General features: G+C 44.0%; 2 protein-coding genes across 3 annotated transcripts in view; one reads left to right on the top strand and one right to left on the bottom strand.

Annotated features, from left to right (window-relative positions):
• The window catches only part of man1b1b (mannosidase, alpha, class 1B, member 1b), a 72,091-nt gene extending 70,654 nt beyond the window's left edge, over positions 1-1,437 (bottom strand). The window contains exons 1-2 of one of the 2 annotated variants that reach the window (XM_063490740.1): positions 1,272-1,437; positions 510-626 (exon numbers count right to left, since the gene is read on the bottom strand). In XM_063490740.1, coding sequence (XP_063346810.1) covers positions 510-611 — 102 coding nt within the window. In that variant the 5' untranslated portion in view covers positions 612-626; positions 1,272-1,437. The remainder of the gene's footprint in view (positions 1-509; positions 627-1,271) is intronic. The other variant, XM_063490739.1, reaches the window with a different exon arrangement.
• Positions 1,438-18,116: 16,679 nt separating this feature from the next.
• Positions 18,117-22,914, top strand: LOC135933709 (uncharacterized). The gene is made up of 3 exons (XM_065471847.1): positions 18,117-18,608; positions 18,693-22,187; positions 22,807-22,914. The coding sequence occupies exons 1-2, from the start codon at positions 18,117-18,119 to the stop codon at positions 20,820-20,822; spliced, it is 2,622 nt and encodes an 873-aa protein (XP_065327919.1). The 3' UTR covers positions 20,823-22,187; positions 22,807-22,914.
• The last annotated feature ends 263 nt before the right edge of the window (positions 22,915-23,177 follow it).

The following is a 23,177-nucleotide window of genomic DNA, read 5'->3' as shown; positions in this document are numbered from 1 at the left end:
AGTTATTTGAACACCATGTAGCAGCAGTGTGTGTGTTTACACTTGATGACTAGTTACATAATATTGTAATTGTAATTTTGTAATTCTAACACACATTCACAGACCTGCAGCAACATCCAGATATCAGCTTTACAAACATTCTGCATCAAGAAATAAATGACCAAGCCCATGTGATCATTCACAAGCACAAAAATGCTGATTTTTAACTGATTTTTATTTAAAGTTATAGCTTCGATATTCATCATTTCATTTTCCCTATCTGTTTCCAGCATCATGTTATGACAACATGAGCTTTACGCCTTAAAAATACTTGCTCTTTCCCAATAGGCACAACAAAAAACTCTGCATTACTGTAGAGAAAACAATCCCCACATCGTTATCTACATACTGGAAAGTATTAGAAAAAATAGCCAGAATAAGTGGGACGCGAAAGGTGTGTCCATACCAGCATGGGAAACTAGAGGACTGTGAAGACCAGCAGTGATCCATTTTGGACAAATCCTACTTACCCTCCAGCAGGATTGCTTTCTTGACTGTTTACCCTTATTGTAACTCCCACTTCCTTGACGACAGTTTATAGATACATAGCCCTGCCGGGATGGTTGGTGCATGTCTGTAAACAAGCCCTAAAAGAAGTTAGTTAAAGTGGGTTGAAGTGACAGATCATACTAACATGTGAGCCTGGGTAATATGATGCGATTTGATTACAAACAGCAACTTCTCAATTTCTCAGACAAGAACGTAGGTATTTGCTCGATTTTACAGCCAACACGACGTGCTCCAACATAATGTTAAAGTCATTGCATACCAACTGACTACTAACTATGCGCATTGAGAGGTTAGCATATTGCAGCTATCTAGCTGTCATCACTTCTTCAAATGACAAGCCGCCGTTATCAACAGGCTGTAAACTGGATATCGACGGTCTTTACACTAGCTCTAACTTTCAAATAAAGTGGTAATTTTTTTTAATGATTTTAAAGCTACATGTGTTTGTTTCACACTTCATAAGCGGCAAAGTCTGGTATAACCCCGATGTAGCGACTATTTCTCTGCGAGAAATCAGCTTGAACTAACGTTTCAGCGGATTCGCAGCTCAAACATGGACCGAGGATTTCGTCGAGGCCTAAAACTACCCACAACAGCGCGGGTAAAAGTGGAATACGCTTAACTAAAGCAGGAAAACATTTTAATAATATTTTTTGTTGAGAATTAAATGTTCAGTAATGGTCAGCCAGAAAAAATAAACCGTGTCAATGACATTCACTTACCTTTCTTGAGTGAAATATTCAGCGAATTTAATCCGCCAGGAGAAAGGAGAGCTGTATTATTGCGGTTATCTTAACTTTAATGAGAAAGCGTCGGGAGCTCTCCTCATGTTTTTTTTTTTTTTTTTTTAAACTTCGCTTATACTAGTGATGGGCCGCTTGAAGCTGACGCTCCGGCGCGTGTATCAAAAAACACAACACGCCGCTTCAGAAGCACTCTGTCGAGGCTTGATTCGGCCACAGTCACGTGATCAGTGACGTCCGAAGCTTCATTTGGGACGTAACTGCTTTGGTACCTGAGTTAATGCAGAGGTTCCCAAAGTGTGTGTGGGGGGGAGCGCGGTATGAAAAGAAAAAACAAAAGGATGCTTGGACACTGCTAGCATGATGGACATGTTTTTGACGGGGCTCCTGTAGTATCAGGTAAATGTTAAGAGGTAGGAACGTTTCTGCTGGGTTGTTGTTGTGGGGGGGATAAAAAATAATAAAGGACACTCATTGGAGTAATGGCGCGTCTCGTGTGTCTGTGAGTTATGCCTCCAGTCAAATATCATCCATAACCTCGAATAACGGAACATGGTGTCAGAAGACAACTGGAAACGTTAGTTGGGCATAAGTGAAAGGTTTCGGCGTCGGTGCCAGGTTAAAGGTCAGCCACAGAGGAGCTGCACGAGAAGAGACGTGACGTCATGAGTCACTTTCAAGTCACCCCGCCGGAGAAGTTCACTTTTAGGTCCGACGACTGGACCAAATGGATAAAGCGTTTTGACAGATTTCGCATCGCGTCTGGATTGGAGACGCAAGCGGACGAAAATCAAGTGAACGCCCTTATCTACACTATGGGTGAGGAGCATTGATTGTAGAAAACATGGACGACGCGACCCCGCCTCCTACCATTGTGCAAAAATGAAGCCAAAATACCCCGCTTGTGGAGGCTGCCATCTTGCAAATTTGGAGCCAGAGTCTGCGCAGTAGTGACTTGAGGTGGAGCGACTGTGTAACGCTCCCGCCCACACACCTGCTGGACGTGACCGCAAACACGCCCCTCTACACTTTTTACGTAGCCCGGCTGCTCGAGTTTTTTTGCTAGTTTACCGCGACTGACGACTCGTTTAATTAAGGTAAATACAACCATGTCACTGTTATAAAAAAAACACACAGCTTATCATCTTATAGTTCTAAAATCACTCTGTTAATTCGTTAGTTAGATTAGCCGCTAGCATACGCACTGTGTTGGAGGCTTGTTGCTAGCTAGTTAGCGATGCTACACACCTGCTACTCTTAGTCTTCAACACTTATGTTTTTTTATCCATTTTTAGACAGCGATGAGATCAGCTGCACACTCTACAGAGGCCCAGAGTTACTGTTAATATCAAAAATATAATGCTGTCCTTTGAGAGTTTAACATAAGACTGTGAGTGTAATGGTTCTAAAACTGTTTAAATCTTCAGAGCCTTCTACAGCCTGGTAACATGGAGACTTTAAAAACATCAGCAGAACGTTTCAGTAGTGTGGTCTAATTTGTTCTTTTCATTTAATAATAGAGTCCATATTATATCAACAGCTACATTCACCCTGGAAAGAAACTAGTGAGGGAGACCATCAGGACCAAGCTGGGTTTCCTGGGTCCAGAGGTTTGGAGAAACTTCTTCCCTTTCTTTCATCACAGCTGTCCTGTGCCATAAGTTCTGTTGACCCGCTGTAAGAGGCATCATTTAAGAAACACCAGGAAGACTGAAGCTCGTCGCATTGATCAAGCAGGACTCATGATCTTCACCAGCAGCTCCCTCACAGGGAAATCTTCAGCACTCCTCCTTGGCCCACCCCAGGAGATGGATAAACCCAGCATTTCATGAACACTGTGATGGAGACCTTTGGTTTGTGTAATGTTATAAATACTCAGATACTCCCCAGAGGCTCCGGACTTTTACATAAAGATATTATATTCAGTCCTGTAGAAAGTTATATATTTAAAAATATATGATCCTCTCTGGTTACTCTGGTATGAATAACTCTGCATCACTTTATGGTAAAGATTGTGGTACAGACTGTGGTAAACACGTAGTGCTTATACTACTAGATATGACTGCTGCATTTGACACAGTGGATCACAACCTGCTGATCTCTCGATTACAGCATTGTGTGGGCATTTCTGGCTTGGCACTCCTGTGGATAAAATCATATCTCTCAAACAGGAGCTTCTGTGTTAAGTTGGGCTCATCATCGTCCTCTGTGGCCCCTCTGTCATGGGGTGTACCACAGGGATCTATTCTTGGGCCATTACTGTTTTCATTGTATCTCCTGCCACTGGGTGCGATCTTTCGTAAACACAATGTTTCATTTCATCTATATGCTGATGATTGCCAGCTCTATTTTCCTTTCAGTCATTCTGATAGCTCCCCAATTAGACTCCTGCTTGATTGCCTTAGTGATGTTAAGTCATGGATGGCTCAAAATTTTTTAAATTTTAATGAACGTAAAACAGAAGCAATTGTGTTTGGCCCGAATCGTTCCTCTGATATCCCTGATGTTGACCTTGCTGCTCTGACCCCTCACCTGAAGAGCTCGATTACCAATCTTGGGTTAAAAATCGACTCTGCACTTACCTTTGATGGCCACGTGAATGGGGTGGTGAAATCGTCATTCTATCACCTCAGGCGTCTGTCGAAGGTTAAACCTTTTCTTTCAAGGCGTGACTTGGAGACTGTTATCCACGCTTTTATAACCTCATGCTTGGATTATTGTAACTCCCTTTTAATAGGGGTTGGACTGGGCACTCTGAAACGCCTGCAACTAGTACAGAATGCTGCGGCACGGTTTTTATCTGGTAAAAGGAAATTTGAGCACATTACTCCGGTCCTGGCCTCCCTGCACTGGCTTCCAATTGAATTTAGGATTCATTTTAAAGTTCTTTTATTGGTTTTTAAATCTTTAAATGGTCTGGCACCTGCATATATGTCTGATTTGCTGAAGCCCTATGTCCCCACTCGTTCGCTCCGGTCAGCTGAGCAGCTGTTGCTCTCAGTCCCCAAATCACGGCTGAAACTGAGAGGAGACCGAGCGTTCTCTATTGTGGCTCCTAAGCTTTGGAATAATCTTCCTCTTCACATTAGGCAATCGACATCAGTGCTGGTTTTTAAATCTAGATTGAAAACGCATTTTTATTCACTAGCTTTTGACTCAGTGGTTGACTGACTTGTATTTACTTATATTTTATTGTTTTCGCTATGTTTATTATTTTATCGTATTTATTATTCTTATGGTGTCTATTATGTTTCTATTGTTCAGCACTTTGGTCAGCCTTGTGTGTTTTTAAAGTGCTATATAAATAAACGATGATGATGATGTTGATAAATAACACACTATGTGTAAAAAAAACTGGAAAAATTCTAGATGACAAGTTTATAGTTCAACATACAAGTGACGACCTTTGACCTTCATCAGGTTTTATTTAATTGCGTTAGAGAAAATCTCATGTGCTCTTCATGCAGCTGAGTACATCAAGTGTTTAAAACGGAAGCTGTGCAGGTCTGAGATCAGCATCTTTATGAAACACCAAACTGAGGTCCTGTTAATGCTGATATATAGTGACACAGTTACATGAGTGATTAATCCTTTTGTTTTTTTGTCTTTAACTTTATCAATAAAGCTGCAGCTTCCACTGCAGCACGTGTGGTACTTTAATCTTTGCACTGTTTTCATCAGCTAATTTTGCAGTTAACATGTGAACATGTTGGATGATCTGTCTGCTGTCACAGGGTGGTGCTGAGGTCTGAATCTGAGGGCAGCTCCTGTAATCACAAAGACAACAGAACCATCAAATCAAGTATACATTTTATCCCTCAAAATTGAAATGAAGCTGATTCTTCTGTCCTCACACACTCAGGATCTGAAGTTCTTCTCTTACATTTTTTTCAGTATTACAGTACACGACAGTACCATAGTTCCTGATTAATGAGGAGTTACTGAAGTACAAGCTTTTAAAAAAATGTCACTGTCTTTACAGATGTGGCAAGAGACTGAAAACATGCTGTTGTTTGCACATATTTAATATTCAGCTCTGCACAGGAGCTGAAGCTACAGCCTGTTGCTTTTACAGTATAATACTTGTAATAAAAGTACAGTAACAGTAATTAGTGACTGAGTAGCCCGGGGAGTTTCTCTTGATTTCTTTAGTAAATTCATTCACCTGCACAGATTAGCTAAACGAACCCTGACAGCCGAGTGCTCATTTTAGCTAGCTAGGTCTCAGGAGCTAGCTAAGGACGGTAGTTACGGAGTAGCTTACAAACACGTTTAACTTACCGAAAAAGTGCAGCGGGGCCTCGGGCCCTTCTGTCGGGTAGTCCAGTTTATTGAAGAACACCTCAGGCTGTCAAGTTAAAACACTCGGTCGTGTTTTCGTAACGTAAACGCTGGCCCTCCTCTCAGAGCCTACGCTCTATCTGCTATTCCCGAACAGAGATACGCAAGTTTCTCCATGACTGCAGCTGCCAGTCAAAGCTGCTATGATGACGTTTCACCCCAATTTAACATCACCGCGGTAGGAATTAGAATCAAACTTATGGGAAAGGAGACCCCTTGGACATCAATCAGTGTGATGAGAACTATTGATAACAAAAGAAAGAATCTTTGGAAAAAAATTATCTGAGGAGAATAAATTTATTTTAGTCTGACCCCAGTCCCATCCGCTGACATGGAGGAGGCGGGGTTTATGACCTATACTGCAGCCAGACACCAGGGGGCGATAGAGACGTTTTGGCTTCATTTTTGGGGAGCTGTGGCGTCGTCCATGTTTTCTACAGTCAATGGTGAGGAGGCAGAGGACATATTGGTATCCCTGCACCTGACTCCCGAAGAGGCGAGCGATTATGAGACCGTTAAAAGGAGGATGGATGCTCACTTCGTAGCCCGCAGAAACATCATATTTGAGCGAGCGAAGTTTAACCAGCGCCAACGAGAGACGGGTGAGTCAGTCAACAGCTTCCATACTGCACTGCATTGTCTGGCGGAACATTGTGGATACGGGACTTTGCATGATGAAATGGTGCGAGAGAGATTTGTCGTAGGTCTGAAAGACAAACGATTGTCAGAACAGCTACAAATGGATCCAGAACTAACGCTAGAGAAAGCGCTTAACAGAGCCCGACAAAGTGAACTTGTAAAGAAGCAACAAGAGATGCTAAACACTAACTTTAAAATGGATATTACCAACTCACAACTGAACCGCGTCCATGCTAAACGGCAAGAAGGGGCACGTCCCAAGCAGCTGACACCGCCAAAACACAGAAAGAAAAAAAGACACAATGCAGAAGATGTGGAGACATAAAAGGTCACAATCTTCAACAATGCCCCGTGAGAGAAGCTGCATGTAATTACTGTAAGAAAAAAGGACATTTTGCCAGGATGTGCAGAAACAAAAGACTGTGTGAGGTCAATGCTGCAACAGTTTCAGAGAACAGCGATACAGATGATGAGGTCGCTTTCTTGGGTTCCCTCTCTGCGGAAACCAAAGAGAGTCCATGGGTAACAGAGATAAATGTGGACAAATGCAACACACTCTTTAAAATCGACACCGGAGCAGATGTCACAGCAGTCCCAGAGACTTTCTACACACAGCATCAGTTGGGGAGATTGGATAAGCCCAAGAGGGTTCTGCAGGGCCCAGGAGGAACACGTCTGAAGGTAAAAGGCATGTTCACAGCCACTCTCAGCAAGAACAACCACAAAACCAAAGAAGACATTTATGTCGTACAGGGTTTATGCACACCACTGCTGAGCGGGCGTGCTGCAGTGGCACTACAGCTGGTTGCCAGAGTGAATCATATTAGCTTAGACTCTATTGATGCTGTCAAACAAGAATTCCCCAAGCTTTTCAGCGGCTTAGGCAAAATGGAAGGAGAGTACAATATTGTTTTGAAACCAGGGGCACAGCCGTTTTCCCTCTCGACCCCTAGGCGAATCTCTCTTCGACTCTTACCAAAGGTTAAAGAAGAGCTGAACCGGATGGAGCAGCAGGGAGTCATTTCCAAGGTGGAGGAGCCCACTGATTGGTGCGCGCCTATGGTGGTGGTTCCTAAGCGCACAGGCAAGGTGAGAATTTGCAGCGATCTCACTAAACTAAACAAATATGTCATGAGAGAGAAACATCCACTCCCTTCAGTCAAACACACACTAGGACAGCTTGCAGGAGCAAAAGTGTTTTCAAAGCTGGATGCCAATGCAGGATTTTGGCAGATTCCCTTATCCAGGGACTATTCTTTGCTCACGACCTTTATTACACCTTTTGGTCGGTGTTGTTATAATCGTCTGTGCTTTGGAATCTCATCAGCCCCAGAACACTCCCAGAAACGGATGGCACGCATTCTTGAGGTCTTAGAAGGAGTCCTCTGCCAGATGGTGAATGTGCTCATCTGGGGGACGTCACAGGCAGAGCATGATGAGAGACTGCGGAAAGCACTGGTTCGACTGCAGGAGGCTGGAGTAACATTGAACGACAAGTGTGAGTTCTCCAAGAACAGGATAAAGTTCCTGGGGCAGGTCATTGAGGCATCGGGGGTTAGCGCAGATCCTGACAAGGTGCATGCTGTGAGTTCCATGGATGAGCCCAGCAACATAAGTGAGGTGAGACGCTTCCTGGGCATGGTGAATCACCTAGGAAAGTTCCTTCCTCACCTGGCGGAAAAAACGCGCCCCCTAAGAGATCTGCTGAAGAAGTCCAACCTGTGGTCATGGGGGCCACAGCAGCAGCAGGCTTTCGACGGCATCAAAAAAGAACTGACAACACCCCCAGGGCTTGCTCTGTATGATCCAAATGCGGAAACATGCGTATCAGCTGATTCATCTTCGTATGGCTTGGGAGCAGTGCTTCTCCAGCGGCACGCTGATTTAGGGTGGAAACCAGTAGCATACGCTTCAAGAGCTCTCAGCACGACAGAGCAGCGATATGCTCAAATTGAGAAAGAGGCCCTTGCTTCAACATGGGCCTGTGAGAGGTTTGCAGAGTTCCTAATTGGGAAAACATTCCACATTGAAACAGACCACAAACCTCTGGCCTCGTTGCTCGGCTCCAAGGGCCTGGGTGAGCTTCCACCTCGTATACAACGTCTACGCATGCGATTGATGAGGTTCTCTTATACCATATCTCATGTTCCTGGCAGAGACATTGCAACAGCAGATGTACTGTCCAGAGCTCCTGTAGGTGACACAACTGAGGGTTTGCCGGAGGAAGAAATCAACTTGTATGCGGAGCCTGCCAGCCACAGAGCCACGACTCAGAGAAATCCAGACACATCAGGACAATGACAGCATTCTAAGCCAGCTGAAGAAGTTCTGTGTGGAAGGATGGCCAGAGAAGTATTCCATTGAAAGGGTTTTCCAGCCTTATCTGCCATTTTCAGGTGACCTCACAGTCCACAATGGTTTGCTTCTTTATGGGAGCAGAATAGTGATTCCCACATCACTCAGAGCAGACATTCTGTCTAAACTACATGAGGGACACCTAGGAATAACGAAATGCAGAGAGAGAGCTAAACAATCTGTTTGGTGGCCAGGCCTGAGCAGTGAGCTGATAAAAGTGATTGAGACCTGTGACACTTGCTGCCGTGAGCGGACTAACCACAAAGAAACCATGCTACCTACAGAGTTCCCACAAAGACCGTGGGCCATGGTTGGAACTGATCTGTTCCAGATAGAGAATAAACAGTACCTGGTCATTGTGGATTACTTTTCTAGATTCTTCGAAGTTGCCAAACTGACATCTACAACATCAGAGGCAGTGATCGAGCACTGTAAATCAATCTTTGCACGTCATGGCATACCAGAGCAGGTTCGCTCTGATAATGGACCTCAGTTTTCGTCTGATTCCTTCAAAAGATTTGCACAAGAATGGGGTTTTAGCCATGAGACATCCAGTCCCCACTTCCCTCAGAGCAACGGGGAGGCCGAGAGGGCAGTCAGGACCATCAAAAGTCTTCTTAAAAAGTCTGGCGATCCCTATCTCGCCCTTATGGCATACCGGGCCACTCCATTGGCAAATGGCTACAGCTCGACTGAGCTTCTCATGGGTAGAAGGATAAGGACAACTATTCCTGTCATCCCATCACAGCTAAATCCAAGAGGTACGGACACAGACAAGCTCAAAGCTATAGAACAATCGTACAGACAAAAACAAAGACAAAACTACAACCGCAGACACAGAGCACATGATATGCTACAGCTCAATCCTGGAGACAAAGTGTGGGTCTCAGACATGGATGCGAGAGGGACAGTCGTGTCCATGGCAGGCTCACCGAGGTCCTACATCGTAGAGACAGCAAAGGGCACGCTGAGAAGAAACCGTTACCATCTTACACGGACACCTGGGGCACCAGAGATTTCTGTCGGTCCACCAGAGGCTTCACCTGAGAACTCTGTTCCAGCTGCACACAGTGTGTCGGTTCCAGACACTATCTCGCAGGAGGCCAGCCAGCAGACTCCTGAGGCTGGGAGCAGGAGATGAAGCATCGACAAATATGTTTCCAAACCAACTTCCTTCCAAGCCAAAGACTAGAAAATATGGTGAAGCATATCTTCCCTTTGGCTTCACCTGCACAAGTGCCAAGGTAGGTCTCCCCTGCAGAATTGGTTTTCCCTGCGTCAGGAGCACGCGCCGGGCTCTACAAATCACGGACAAACAGTATCCCACATTCTTGATTTTTAGTTCACAAACTTGTGATGACTAACTACTCCTGACATTTTGGAGATGTTAGCTCTTTATACAGTAAAGTTACAGTGGAATACAAATAATATCAGGCTGATCCTGCCACGATTTATTCCCCCTGTCCAAATCACGGACAAACAGCATCCCAAACTTGTTTATGTTTTTGAACACATTTTTGCACAGAGAGGCATTTTTTGAAAAATGTATTGATAGCAATGTTTAATATTATTACACAGGAAAAAAACAACTACACGTAAAATAATTACACCGTGACGCCTCTGCCTTTCTAAATGGAGGGACAGTAACTGCGTGTGTATATGTAAGCGTGTAAAACCTGAAGATAGTACAGTAACAGTATTTTGTCTCTATCTGCCATTCTGCAATTCATCTCATATAAATTAGTGATGTGCCGATCGATACTGAAATATCGATTCCTCCGATACTAGTCATTTATGTTCTAGAATTGATTCTCATATTAAAATATCGATATTTTAGTAATTTAGGGTAAATTTGTAGTTTATCATTAACAGGAACAGAGTGGAAAGAAACTATATCATTCGGATTGTCTACATTGGAAGGAACTACTTCCTCTTCCGCCTTTAATAGTCATGTGCGAAATACGGCTTTATAAATGTGTTGCAGCCCCTTGGCATGCGCACTCACAACAATGGCTGGGCGTAAATGGAGTCTTGTGCGGACGTATTTTACCTCCACAAACAGCCAAGACGGGGTTTGCGATACATGTGGCAAGACAGTGAGGTGTTGTGGCTACACAATTTACCTCGTCAAACACCTCACTGTAAATCATATCACAGAATATAATGAGCGTATGTTGAGGCGAACTGAAGAGGAGGAGAGGGGTAGGTGTTGCTAGGGCAAGACAGATATCTCTCGCAGAGTCCTTTAGTGCTGTAGCCAGGCAACATGCTCAAATGGCACACAACTTCAGTTTTTTTATTTCTATATGATAATTCTGCATTATTAAGTGATAAGAACAAGTAACCTGACGTCCTGTAATCATTATGAAGCTATAATTTGAGATACAATAAAAGATACAGTAAAAAAAAACGTTTTTGCACAAAGTATCGGTATCGGATCAGTATCGCCGATGCCACTCTGAATTTTATTGGTATCGCACATCACTAATATAAATAATAATGGCGCACAGCGTGACGTGAAAACAGGCACATACCTTTGACGTTGGGTGACGAACTCTTTATTCCTCGTCCACAAAAAAAAAATCTCAGTTTTCGGTGATTTGAGGCGCTGTTTACACTGAAAAAAAGGAATTGGCCAGCATCGTGCGTGTATTTAACACAAGTGCCTCAGGCTTTAAAGTTAAGTGTAACTATATAGTGTAGAAACTACATAATATGCAGAGCGGGTAGTTTAAATTGTTCATATCATGTTTGAGTGAAGTAAGTCAATAATATAGCAATGTTAAATCTCGCGACACCGCACAGGATCATGGTTTGAGGAAGGCATCCATCTCAGTCAAGTCGAGCAGCCGCCTCTACTTTTTTTGGTATACCGAAAAAAGTAAATTGGGTGGTTGTTACATTAAAAAAGTCTACCGTGTAATTTGAACACAAAAATTTCATGTTTCTATCTTGAACGTAATTAAATCATGTAGGATCTGTACGAAATTCAACAACTTAATTTGTTCTTGTTGAGATGACCTGATACAAGAGTGGTTAGTTGCTGGACTCATGAAATTCACAAGACCACACGAGATTTTAAACCACAGGAAAATCACTGGAGGCAGACAACTACACACACACCCCGTGCATGCTATCGCTATTTATTGTGGTTTAACCTGTCAAGGACAAAAACGTGCAGAAAAATTCTGCATCAAGCCTTGTAATCATAGCTTTCCTACTTTTGATAAGCCAGGATTGGTGGCGTGGTGGTTAGTGCTGTTCCCTCACAGTAAGAAGGTCCTGGGTTCAAATCCACAATCTGGTGCAAATAGATGTTTGTCTCTATGTGATAGACTGGTGAGCTATCCAGGGTATAACCTATCACTCCAGGGTTATACCCCTGCAACCAGGCTAAAGATAGGAAGATGGTAGTTGTTGTAGATCCATTCAATTTTATGTTAACCAGACTCTAGACTTTGTTGAACATTATGTAAAATGAAGATAACATGTAGTATTTAAGTCACAAAGTAGTACTGGCATAAAAATTATTGAATAGTGTTGGAATAAAATGACAAAATTGTGAAGGATTAAAATATTCCAAGAGCTCAACTTACTTCATCTAAACATGTTTCAATCGCGTTTTCTGAACACAAAATGCACAGGTTTATTGAATATGAATAAGTTGTGTTGATTTAACTAATTTGTTTAAGTTTCTGCCAAAGCAAAACATTTGTGTGCAACCAATGTCGACTACTGAATTAAGTAAATCCAACATGGCATTTTTTTCAGTGTACGTGTGGACGAAAGGCCCAAACGCATAGAAACAGCTGCGTTTTCAAAAATACCCATGTAGGTGTGGACGTAGCATAAAAGAGTTAGTAGTGTATTTTATTACTACCTGTAATTTATTGCAGTTTACTTGTATTTGCTTAATTGTTTACTAAATGTTTGAGGTGTGAAATTAAACTGCAATGGGTTATGTGTTTATTTTATCGTAAAACGTGAAAAAATGTCAAAAATCTGCTTTTCATAAGATAAATATCATTAAATAACTTTAGAAAGACATAACAGCAGGGTGCAAGATGCTAGCAGGCAAGGCATACATGGAACGCCATAACCAAGTGGCCGGCATAGTATACAGAAACATCTGTGCCGAGTATGGCCTGGAAGTTCCGAGGTCAAAATGGGAGATGCCCCCAAGGGTGATGGAGAATGACCGGGCTAAGATCCTGTGGGACTTCCAGATACAGACGGACAAAATGGTGGCTAACCAACCGGACATAGTGGTGGTGGACAAACAGAAGAAGACGGCCGTAGTGATCGATGTAGCGGTTCCGAATGACAGCAATATCAGAAAGAAGGAACACGAGAAGCTGGAGAAATACCAAGGGCTCAGAGAAGAGCTCGAGAAGATGTGGAGGGTGAAGGTAACGGTGGTCTCCGTGGTAATCGGAGCACTAGGTGCTGTGACTCCCAAGCTAGGCGAGTGGCTCCAGCAGATCCCGGGAACAACATCGGAGATCTCTGTCCAGAAGAGCGCAGTCCTGGGAACAGCTAAGATACTGCGCAGGACCCTCAAGCTCCCAGGCCTCTGGTAGAGGACCCGAGCTTTAAGGATAAACCGCCCGCAGGGGTGAGATGGGTGTTTATATATATATATATATATGTATATTAATAATCTTAAAATGTTATTCTACAAAATGTGCAGCAATTTAATTAGTTTAATCTTTTTAGCTGATAGTCTGTGGGACCCAGGAAGACCAGTTTCTGTGCACTCCAACCTCTTCTGTTGCATGTGAGAGGATTTTCTCTAAGACAGGAGAAATTATCTCCAAGAAAAGAAACAGACTAGGCCATTGCACAGTTGAACATATTCTCTTCTTAATTAAAAACAGAATAGGATAACCTTAAATGGATCATGTTTTTACTTTACACATTCATAAGCATTTCCTTTTCCAGTTCACAATTAATTCTACCTCCAGGTCAAAAATATGTATAACTAAATTGGCCTAATATCATATTATTTATAAACATAGCTGTCCAGTGGTTAATTGCATGAGTACACAGAGGCAGGACCTCACAGCAGAAGTATACTCCATAATGTGTTGTACATTATTATATGTATATTATATTTATTTTTGATCTATTGTATTTACAAACATCAAGAAGTCACAAGCAAAAAAAGACCAGACCATGCACATGTTTAAACAAGGAAAGTTCATTGATCAAATTTTTTTATTAAGCAAATAGACACCCTTCAAAAATTCATGTTCAAAGCAACACAACCGCAGCCCAATATCAGACAGAATTGTGAATTCCACTGGGTAGAGTGGGCAATCATAATGAAGCAGTTCATTTTATTTTGTACCAGAGCTGAAATCCCAAGCCAGAGCAGAGGAGATTGGCTTGCTGACATCACCAACCAGGCCAGAGGAGAGTGGGTTGCTGACATCACCAGTCCGGCCAGAGCTGAAATCACCAGACTCTATCTAGCAGCTTATGTGGTGATTCTGCCAATTTCTTTCTGGGCCCTGGTCATGTATTGAGCCATATAGCTGTTCATCTCAGCTGCTATGATACCTGACAGGAGTTTGTCCAACTGCTGTGGTCTGCTCTTAAATCTACTAACCACTGAGCATTGTTGTTATGTGTTGCATCCTTTTCCCTATGCTCTTCTAATATTGCTCCATCTACAGCCTTGGTGGGGCTGTTCTCATATTGTTCCCCTACCACTGAGAGTACACTTTGGATGGTTCAATGGAGAACATCTAGTTTATCCTCCTGTAATAAAGTAATAAAGTATTTTAAAGGTTATTACTATTTCAAAAGCACCTTTTCTAATTACCCTCTCTAAATTTCACCACTGGGGGGCATTAGTTACCAGTTGGTATGGAAAAATATATTTAGACTTGTGCTTGTTACTTTTGGTATTTATAATATTCCTTTTGGCTCTACCCCCATTTTCCCAAAAGGCTTTACCTTTTTCTAAGGCTGCCTTTGTAAATTAGAATTTGTTCTTATTCAAAAAAAGTCTGGTTAAGGTTATTGTCGCGCTGACCTAGTAGGTGTGGCTGTTACTCTTCTCTTCCTCCTCCTGCTCACTACCTGCTCTGTGCTGCTGCTTGCGCGTGGCCGCTGATTAGACCTTGTGTGCAATCTACAACTAAGCGCGGCCTGGTGCGCGCCGCTCCGCCAGGTGAGCTGAATTAGAGCAATCAAGGGCTGGCATGCCTAGTAGACCTTAAAATGCATGCAGCAGTCATTTGACCCGGGGGCGACATACTGAGAGGACAGCAAACAAAGCACAATCCACTTTCCACTGTGAGGAAGACTTTGAGCTAGACGGGCTATCGGTAAGCTCTTGGACTCATATTTGCTGCTTATATGTTTGGGAACTATGGAAGCTCAATTGTGGAAATGTATTTATGCTTTGGGGAGAAGTTACTGCATTTAAGTTTAAAAAATTATATTGATATTAAAATGAATGTTTAAGTTTGAATAAATTGTTTATGTAGATAGTGTTTCCCACATATTTATGGTAATTAATACTAAAAATAGCTACCCCAAATCCTTGGTTAAATCTTAAAACTAGTGTAAATATGTTTAGTTTAATTTAAGGAAAATAATTCTTTGTAAAAGAAAATCCTTGGTTAAAGTCTCTATTAAAGTATTTGCAAACTTTAAAATGTATACTTTAAAAATGTAATTGTTTATAAAAAGTATAAAATGCAAGGTAGACACATTTTGTGTATTTAAGAACCACAGTTTATTTCATCTTCGTTTGTTTGACATTACTCAACTCTGTGATTAAAACTGGGTTAAATGATAGTTTAGCTAAAGCTAAATACTTTTGGCTATGTTAAATGGCTTTACTGAAGTGTATATATTTTTGTTATTTTATTTGTATTCTGTATAATGCGTTTAATTTATCTGAATGATTAATGAAATGTTCTTTATTTTTTGTGTTTAAAGGTTTTTCACCTATCTATCTAGCAAAACAGCTACCTATGAAACTGGTCAAAAAATAAATTGAGTGAAATTCAAAGTCTGGTCTTTTTCAAGTGTGGGCACCTCACAGACAGAGAACACTTGACAGTGAAAAACCGGCCTGGCCAGTAAAGAAACCAGCCTTGACCAGTGAAGACTCCACAAGAGCTCACCACAAAGACGGAGAAGACTCCACCTGGGGGCCTGGAGGAAATCGCAACTTGCCGTTTGCCTGTCCGACCAATAATCAAGAAAGCAGCATGGCTGAGTCCAAGTCACTCGAAGAGCTGAAAATAGAGCGAACCACTGCAAAAAGACTGTTTTCCAGACTCACCAACCATATAATAAGGACCCACATGGATATGTCTGTAGAGGAGCTGCAGGATTCCTTCAAGAGACTCATAGCAGAGGGCTCCAAAGTGATTGACGTGAATGAAGAGCTTGAGGCCGCCTACATCACGCAGTGTGAAGCAGAGGGCACACCGGAGCTGATGGGCCAACAGAGAGCAGACATCGAGAAAACGGAGAAAGAATGTGAGCAGAAGTTGAAGGAGGCGAAGCACCTGATCAGAGAGACACTGTGGACATCATATGGTGAAAGAGAACTGACCCTTGCTCTAAAATCAGCAGAAATGGAGTGTGAGAACGTCTCATCCACTCAGCCTGATACACCCCTGGAGGCATATGATTTTATGCTCCACCATCTAGAAGAACTGGTGAAGAAAGCTAAGCAGGCACACCAGACATGGAACCGCTGGGCTCCTCCTGCTGAGAGGCGAGATTGTGATCGTCGACTAATGGAGCTCGAAACCTGCCTTCCAAAGCTGGTGTCAGGGAAGGCAGCCCTGATCAAAGCAGAGAGAATTAAAAGAGATGCCGACCAAGCAGTTGTCACAGTCCGCAACGCAGCCCCGGTCGCAGCCATAAAACTGAAAGCCACAGCTTTACCAAAGTTCACCGGCAGCCAGCGTGAGTTCTACAGATGGCGGAAGGAATGGGAGGCTCTGCAAAAGCAAGAGCCTCCCATAAACCAACCAGGTCCATGGAAGTAAAGAAATTCCAACTTCTCGATAGCCTCGATGATAAGTGGCCAAAGATCTGCGCCTGTCCACACACCTCGGCAGATGAGATCTTCAGAGTCCTTGAGAACCGCTATGGAAACCAAGCCACCATCGCCATTGAAATCATTGAGGAGCTTCAAGCTATCCCTCCTGTCCGTAGCAACCAGCCTCGAAGAATTATAGAGCTTATCCAAGCAGTTGAAAAGGCCCTCTATGATTTGAATGAGCTGGATAAAGCAAATGCCATAAAGAACCTATTAGTAGTAAAGTCTATTGAAAGCAAGCTGCCTGAGTCCCTAAAGAAAGACTGGCTTACCCACGCTGCTGATCCAAAGAACGCTGTGACTCATCAGAACCGGTTTGACAAGCTGCTCGCATACCTCCAATCTCAAGAGTCCATCTATGAGCAGTTAGACCAGCTGAGAGACAACGACCCTGCCAAGGAGAGAACAAAGTTCCCAATAAAGTACGCCCGTACCAAGTCAGTTAAATCCAGTACCGATCCAGCAGGCTGCATCATCTGTGGGGACCTGAAGCACAAGAGAAAGCTCTATATCTGCAGACGGTTTAGAACCAACACAAAGTTACAGGAGAAAAAAGATGCAGTGCAGCAACTTGGAGCCTGCAAGAGGTGCCTCGAGATCCACGACGAACCCTGCAGAAAGACGACTTACCTGTGTGGAAATCCAGAGTGCAAAGACCAGCATCATTACCTTCTTTGTCCCTTGCCACGACCCTTATCACAAAGGCCCAAGTCTGGTCCGGTGAGATCTGAGGGGAGGAGGTATACAGAGGTTCAAGAAGAGTTCATCTCTAAACTATCGCCAGAGCTAGCGCAGCAGTGTCGGGAAGCTTTCTGCAACGTCTCATCACGAGCCTTCAACTCCATGGCAGCTGAGAGAGGTCTACTGGAGGAGACTGGTCTAAAAGAGTACCCTGTGATCCTGATGCTCCTTGACGTCATCGCCAATGATGGGCAGAGAATTGGGACACTAATTGATCTAGCATCTGACACAAACTACATAACCCATAAAGCTGCAAGTAAGCTCAACCTTCGCAGTGAAGACGTCATGCTTGTCATCCAGGGTGTCGGAGGTATGAAGGTGTCTGTGGCAACCAAGCGCTACCTTCTCAAGATCCGTGTCAACACCTCAAGAGGAACTTTAAAGCCTCACCAGTTAGTCTGCTATGGTCTTGACAAGATTGCTGAAGTGAAAAGACATGTTCCACCTCAGAAGCTACAGAAGATCTTCCCTGACGTCCCTCTCCAAGACCTCATCAGACCCAGGGAGATCCAGCCATAAAGAAGGCCAGCTGGTGCCCCAAAAGATCCGCTCCATTGGTGACCTGGTGCTCTGGGACGGTCCACTTGGCAAGACAATCGGGGGCACGCATCCAGACCTCTTTGAGGAAGTCACTTTGATGGCCCACACCTCCAAAGACTCACTTCGCAAGATCAATGAGAGCTGCTGCATTCAGGTACCAAGAGTTCACTAAAGACCTAGCTTCCTGTCAGCATCCTGATCACCCTGAGACTCTATCCAGCACAGCTACCAGCAGCAGAGACTTTCTGAAGTGGTGGAGGTGGGAAAGCATCGGAGCCGCTTGCCAGCCGAGATGTGGAGGGTGTCGTTGTGGGAACTGCCGGCCAGGGGGTAAAGAAATGACGCTCACAGAAGAGAGGGAGATCGTGAGAAATGGCCTGACTTATTCAACTGGAGATGACCACAGCAGTGAACCGCATTGGCATGCCAAGTACCCATGGGTAGAAGATCCAGCAACCTTGCCAAATAACAGGAAAGCAGTAGAAGCAACATTCATCAGAACTGAGATGAAGCTATCTAAAGAACCTGAGTGGAAGACGGCCTATGCTGCACAAGTTCATGAGATGGTAAACCGCAGAGCTGCAGTGAAGCTGTCCAAAGAAGTCCTGCAGAGTTGGACTGGGCCAGTATGGTATATAAGCCACCTCATCGCGCCAAATCCACACTCGCTCTCTGTACTTCTGGCTGCTGTTCCACACCAACCTCACTAGGGTAGAGGCCTCAGCCTGAATGACATCCTCATCGAAGGTCCTGATGTCCTGAACCCGATAAGAGCTGTCCTGCTGAGGTTCCGAGCTGGTGTCTACGCCGCCCTTGGTGACATCCGCAAGATGTACAACTCCATCTGGCTGGAAGATCGAGAGGTCCACTTGCACAGATTCTTGTGGCGTGACACAGAAGATGCAGGCATAGAAGACTATGCCATAACAAGAGTCAACATTGGAGACAAACCTGCTGGTTGCGTAGCCCAAGTCGCCATGAGAGAAATTGCAAACCTACCTTCATTCAGTCACTTCAAAGAAGAGAAACATGTGCTGGAAGAAGATGCTTATGTCGATGACATCCTGACATCACACAATGACCTCGACCATCTGAGACGCCTAACAGCCAACATCGAGCACATCCTGAGAGCTGGAGGATTCTACATGAAGCCTTGGGTCTACTCCAGTCAAATTGGGAGGGAGGAGTCAAAGAAAGAGTTGCCTCGATCAGAGCCAAAGACTATGATCCTGCCAAACCAGCTGACGGAAGATGACAACAAAGCCCTTGGCCTTGGCTACACGATCAATGATGTCAAACTTCATGTCATGGTTGCAGTGAACTTTTCAAAGAAAAGGAGGAAAATGCGCCTTGGTCAAGACCTGCTCAGAGAAGAAGTCGGAGAGCAAACACCTGATCCACTCACCAGGCGAGAACTGCTAAGCCAAGTCTCCGGCCTATATGACCCACTCGGTCTTGTGACTCCTGTCAAACAGAAGGGTGCCATCCTGGTAAGGAGAGATTTCCAAGAAGCAAAAGTAAAGTACCACCTCGAAGACACATGGGACGCAGCCTTATCTGAAGGTCTCCGAGAAGACGCCATAAAGCTTCTGGAAGAGTATGCTGACCTGAAGAAACTGCATTTCACTAGAGCCCTGACTCCACCAGATCCCTGTGCAGAGCCCAGTGCCATCACGTTCTCTGATGGCAGTGAACACGCATATGGCGCAGTGATGTACCTTCGCTGGAGCTGCAGCCATAGTGTCATCGTGAGACTAGTAGAGTCTAAAGCCAAACTGACACCTCTCAACCATAAAGGCGATCCTGTTAAAGCAGAGATGTGTGGCGCCGTCTTTGCTGCCCGTCTGAAGACCTACTTCCAGAGGCACTACAGAATCCAGGTCAAAAAATGGTACCACCTCGTCGACAGCCAGACCGTCTTGGGTGCAATCCAGCATGAGAGCTATGGTTTCCAGACCTTCTTCGCAAACCGCGTTGGTGAAATCCAGAGTAGCACTGATGTCCAAGATTGGTGGTGGATTCCCGGGTCAGCAAACATTGCAGACATTCTCACCAGAGGGGCTAGTCCAAATGCCCTAACCGAGGACTCCGAGTGGCAGTCGGGTCCAAAATTCCTCCAACTTCCTGAAGATGAGTGGCTGACGAAATCTGCCGGAGAAGTCGCTGCCCAAGCTCGAGAAAAGGTCACAAAGCTACAGAAAAAGACTTTTGTTGCGGTCCTTACCAGAATCCACATCAAGGCAGCTCAAGACCCAGCACACGTAGAGTCGCGAAGACCACTGGCAGGAGTAGCAACCCAACAGCTAATCGACAAAAGGCGATTCCGCAACCTGAGAAGGCTGATTGGGACCGTGGCGTGGGTCTGGAGGGTTGCCAAAAAGTTCATGAGATCCAAGACCAGAGACCAAGAAAAGTGGGAGGTAGTACCATCTTCGGGTGTCCTCACAGTCAGCGAGAGACGAGATGCTTTTCGAGACCTTTGCCTAGCAGCACAAGAGGGCGTCAACTTCCCAAGCACCACAACAGACAGACTAGTCGTTTACAGAGACCAAACAAGTGGACTTCTAGTCTGTGGTGGCAGAATCCAGACCTTCAAAGAAGACCGCAGAGCCGTTCCCCTTCTACCATTCCAAGCCTGGTTATCCACCCTCCTTGCCAGAGAAGCACACAGCGAGGGACATGATGGAGTGGCAGGAACCTTACTACGGATGAGAATGAAGGCTTGGGTTGTCAGAGGAAGAATTATTGCCCAAAAGGTCGTTGACCAGTGCATCATCTGCAAGAAGGCAAAGGCAAGAACCTGTAAGCAAGTAATGGGAAACTTACCTGAAGAGAGGTAAAACCCTGCTGCACCATTCGAATTCACATCTGTCGACCTGCTTGGACCCTATCATGTGAGGGATGATGTCAAGAGAAGAGTGACCATGAAAGTTTGGGGAGTTGTGTTTTGCTGTATGGCAAGCCGAGCCATTCATGTCGAACTAGCAAGCACACTATCAACAGAGAGCTTCCTGCTTGCCTACCAGAGGTTCACTTCTGTCCGAGGCCATCCCCGGAAAATCTGGTCAGATCCTGGCACAAACTTTGTCGGCGCCAAACCTGTATTAGAAGAAATGTATGCTTACCTGAGACAACAAAACAAGGAGTCGCTTGAAGAATACTCTGCCAAAAATGAGACCACCTGGGCATGGAAGATTCTTCCCGCTGACTCACCTCACCAAAATGGGGCCGACGAAGCTGCTGTCAGAGTTACCAAGAGAGCCCTTCATACTCTTGGCAATGCAGAGGCTCTTACCTTCAGTGAGTTTCTGACAGCACTCCAGCTAGCTGCCAACCTTGCAAATGAGAGACCCATTGATGCCAGAATTCAGAGCCGAGAAGATCGCATTGACTACATCACGCCGAATAATCTGTTGCTTGGTCGAGCCACACAAAGTGGGGATTTCAAAACTATCGACTTCACAAATTATCCTTTCAAAAGGCTGAAAGAAGTACAAACCATGGTCAACAACTTCTGGAGGTCCTGGAGCCAACTCGCTGGACCAAACCTGTTCATCCGCAGTAAGTGGCATACTGCAGAGAGAAACATTGCTGTTGGAGACATAGTTTGGCTCTGCGACCAAAATGCCCTTAGAGGGCAGTTCAGACTCGCAAAAGTCATCAGCGTGAATCCTGATTCCAGAGAGATCGTTCGAGATGTGCATGTGAGGGTCTCTCCAAGTTCCAGCATTGCAGTCAAGAGTCCAAAATCTGCTACCAGAAGTCCTGAGCTGAGCACCATTTTACATCGGGACATCCGGCGTCTTGTGGTCCTTTTACCGGTGGAAGATCAAGCCAGGGACCAGCCCACCTGACTGTGATCTTTCCAGGCAGTGCTGAGCAAAGATCGAGTGGGAGGTGTCGCGCTGACCTAGTAGGTGTGGCTGTTACTCTTCTCTTCCTCCTCCTGCTCACTACCTGCTCTGTGCTGCTGCTTGCGCGTGGCCGCTGATTAGACCTTGTGTGCAATCTACAACTAAGCGCGGCCTGGTGCGCGCCGCTCCGCCAGGTGAGCTGAATTAGAGCAATCAAGGGCTGGCATGCCTAGTAGACCTTAAAATGCATGCAGCAGTCATTTGACCCGGGGGCGACATACTGAGAGGACAGCAAACAAAGCACAATCCACTTTCCACTGTGAGGAAGACTTTGAGCTAGACGGGCTATCGGTAAGCTCTTGGACTCATATTTGCTGCTTATATGTTTGGGAACTATGGAAGCTCAATTGTGGAAATGTATTTATGCTTTGGGGAGAAGTTACTGCATTTAAGTTTAAAAAATTATATTGATATTAAAATGAATGTTTAAGTTTGAATAAATTGTTTATGTAGATAGTGTTTCCCACATATTTATGGTAATTAATACTAAAAATAGCTACCCCAAATCCTTGGTTAAATCTTAAAACTAGTGTAAATATGTTTAGTTTAATTTAAGGAAAATAATTCTTTGTAAAAGAAAATCCTTGGTTAAAGTCTCTATTAAAGTATTTGCAAACTTTAAAATGTATACTTTAAAAATGTAATTGTTTATAAAAAGTATAAAATGCAAGGTAGACACATTTTGTGTATTTAAGAACCACAGTTTATTTCATCTTCGTTTGTTTGACATTACTCAACTCTGTGATTAAAACTGGGTTAAATGATAGTTTAGCTAAAGCTAAATACTTTTGGCTATGTTAAATGGCTTTACTGAAGTGTATATATTTTTGTTATTTTATTTGTATTCTGTATAATGCGTTTAATTTATCTGAATGATTAATGAAATGTTCTTTATTTTTTGTGTTTAAAGGTTTTTCACCTATCTATCTAGCAAAACAGCTACCTATGAAACTGGTCAAAAAATAAATTGAGTGAAATTCAAAGTCTGGTCTTTTTCAAGTGTGGGCACCTCACAGACAGAGAACACTTGACAGTTATTTTGGACTGTCGAGAAAGGTGGGGCAGAGAGAGAAAACTAAACAAAGTTTGACAAAAAAGTTAAGTTACAAAATGGTAAAAGCCCATGGAGATTCTGCATAGCTGTTCTTGCAAAAGTAAAATGTGTTCAGCACCACCATGCATTCAGTTCACAATTCTGATTGTAAAAGCTGAAAAAGATAGCTGATAGACCTGTAGTCTTTAAACCCAGTGATTAAGGGTTTCTTGGGGACTGGGATAATT

The sequence above is a fragment of the Pelmatolapia mariae genome, linkage group LG12 (genome assembly GCF_036321145.2).
Source record: "Pelmatolapia mariae isolate MD_Pm_ZW linkage group LG12, Pm_UMD_F_2, whole genome shotgun sequence".
In the NCBI taxonomy this organism is placed as follows: Eukaryota; Metazoa; Chordata; class Actinopteri; order Cichliformes; family Cichlidae; genus Pelmatolapia; species Pelmatolapia mariae.
The sequence above is the reverse complement of the archived record's forward strand: the minus strand, read 5'-3'. Positions and strand labels throughout refer to the sequence as shown.

Bases quoted from the DNA above. Each gene is read 5' to 3' on its own strand.
- LOC135933709 (XM_065471847.1), top strand. From the start codon at position 18,117: ATGAGAGCTGCTGCATTCAGGTACCAAGAGTTCACTAAAGACCTAGCT. The intron at 18,609-18,692 runs GTATGGTATATA...CAACCTCACTAG, and splicing joins TGCAGAGTTGGACTGGGCCA to GGTAGAGGCCTCAGCCTGAA.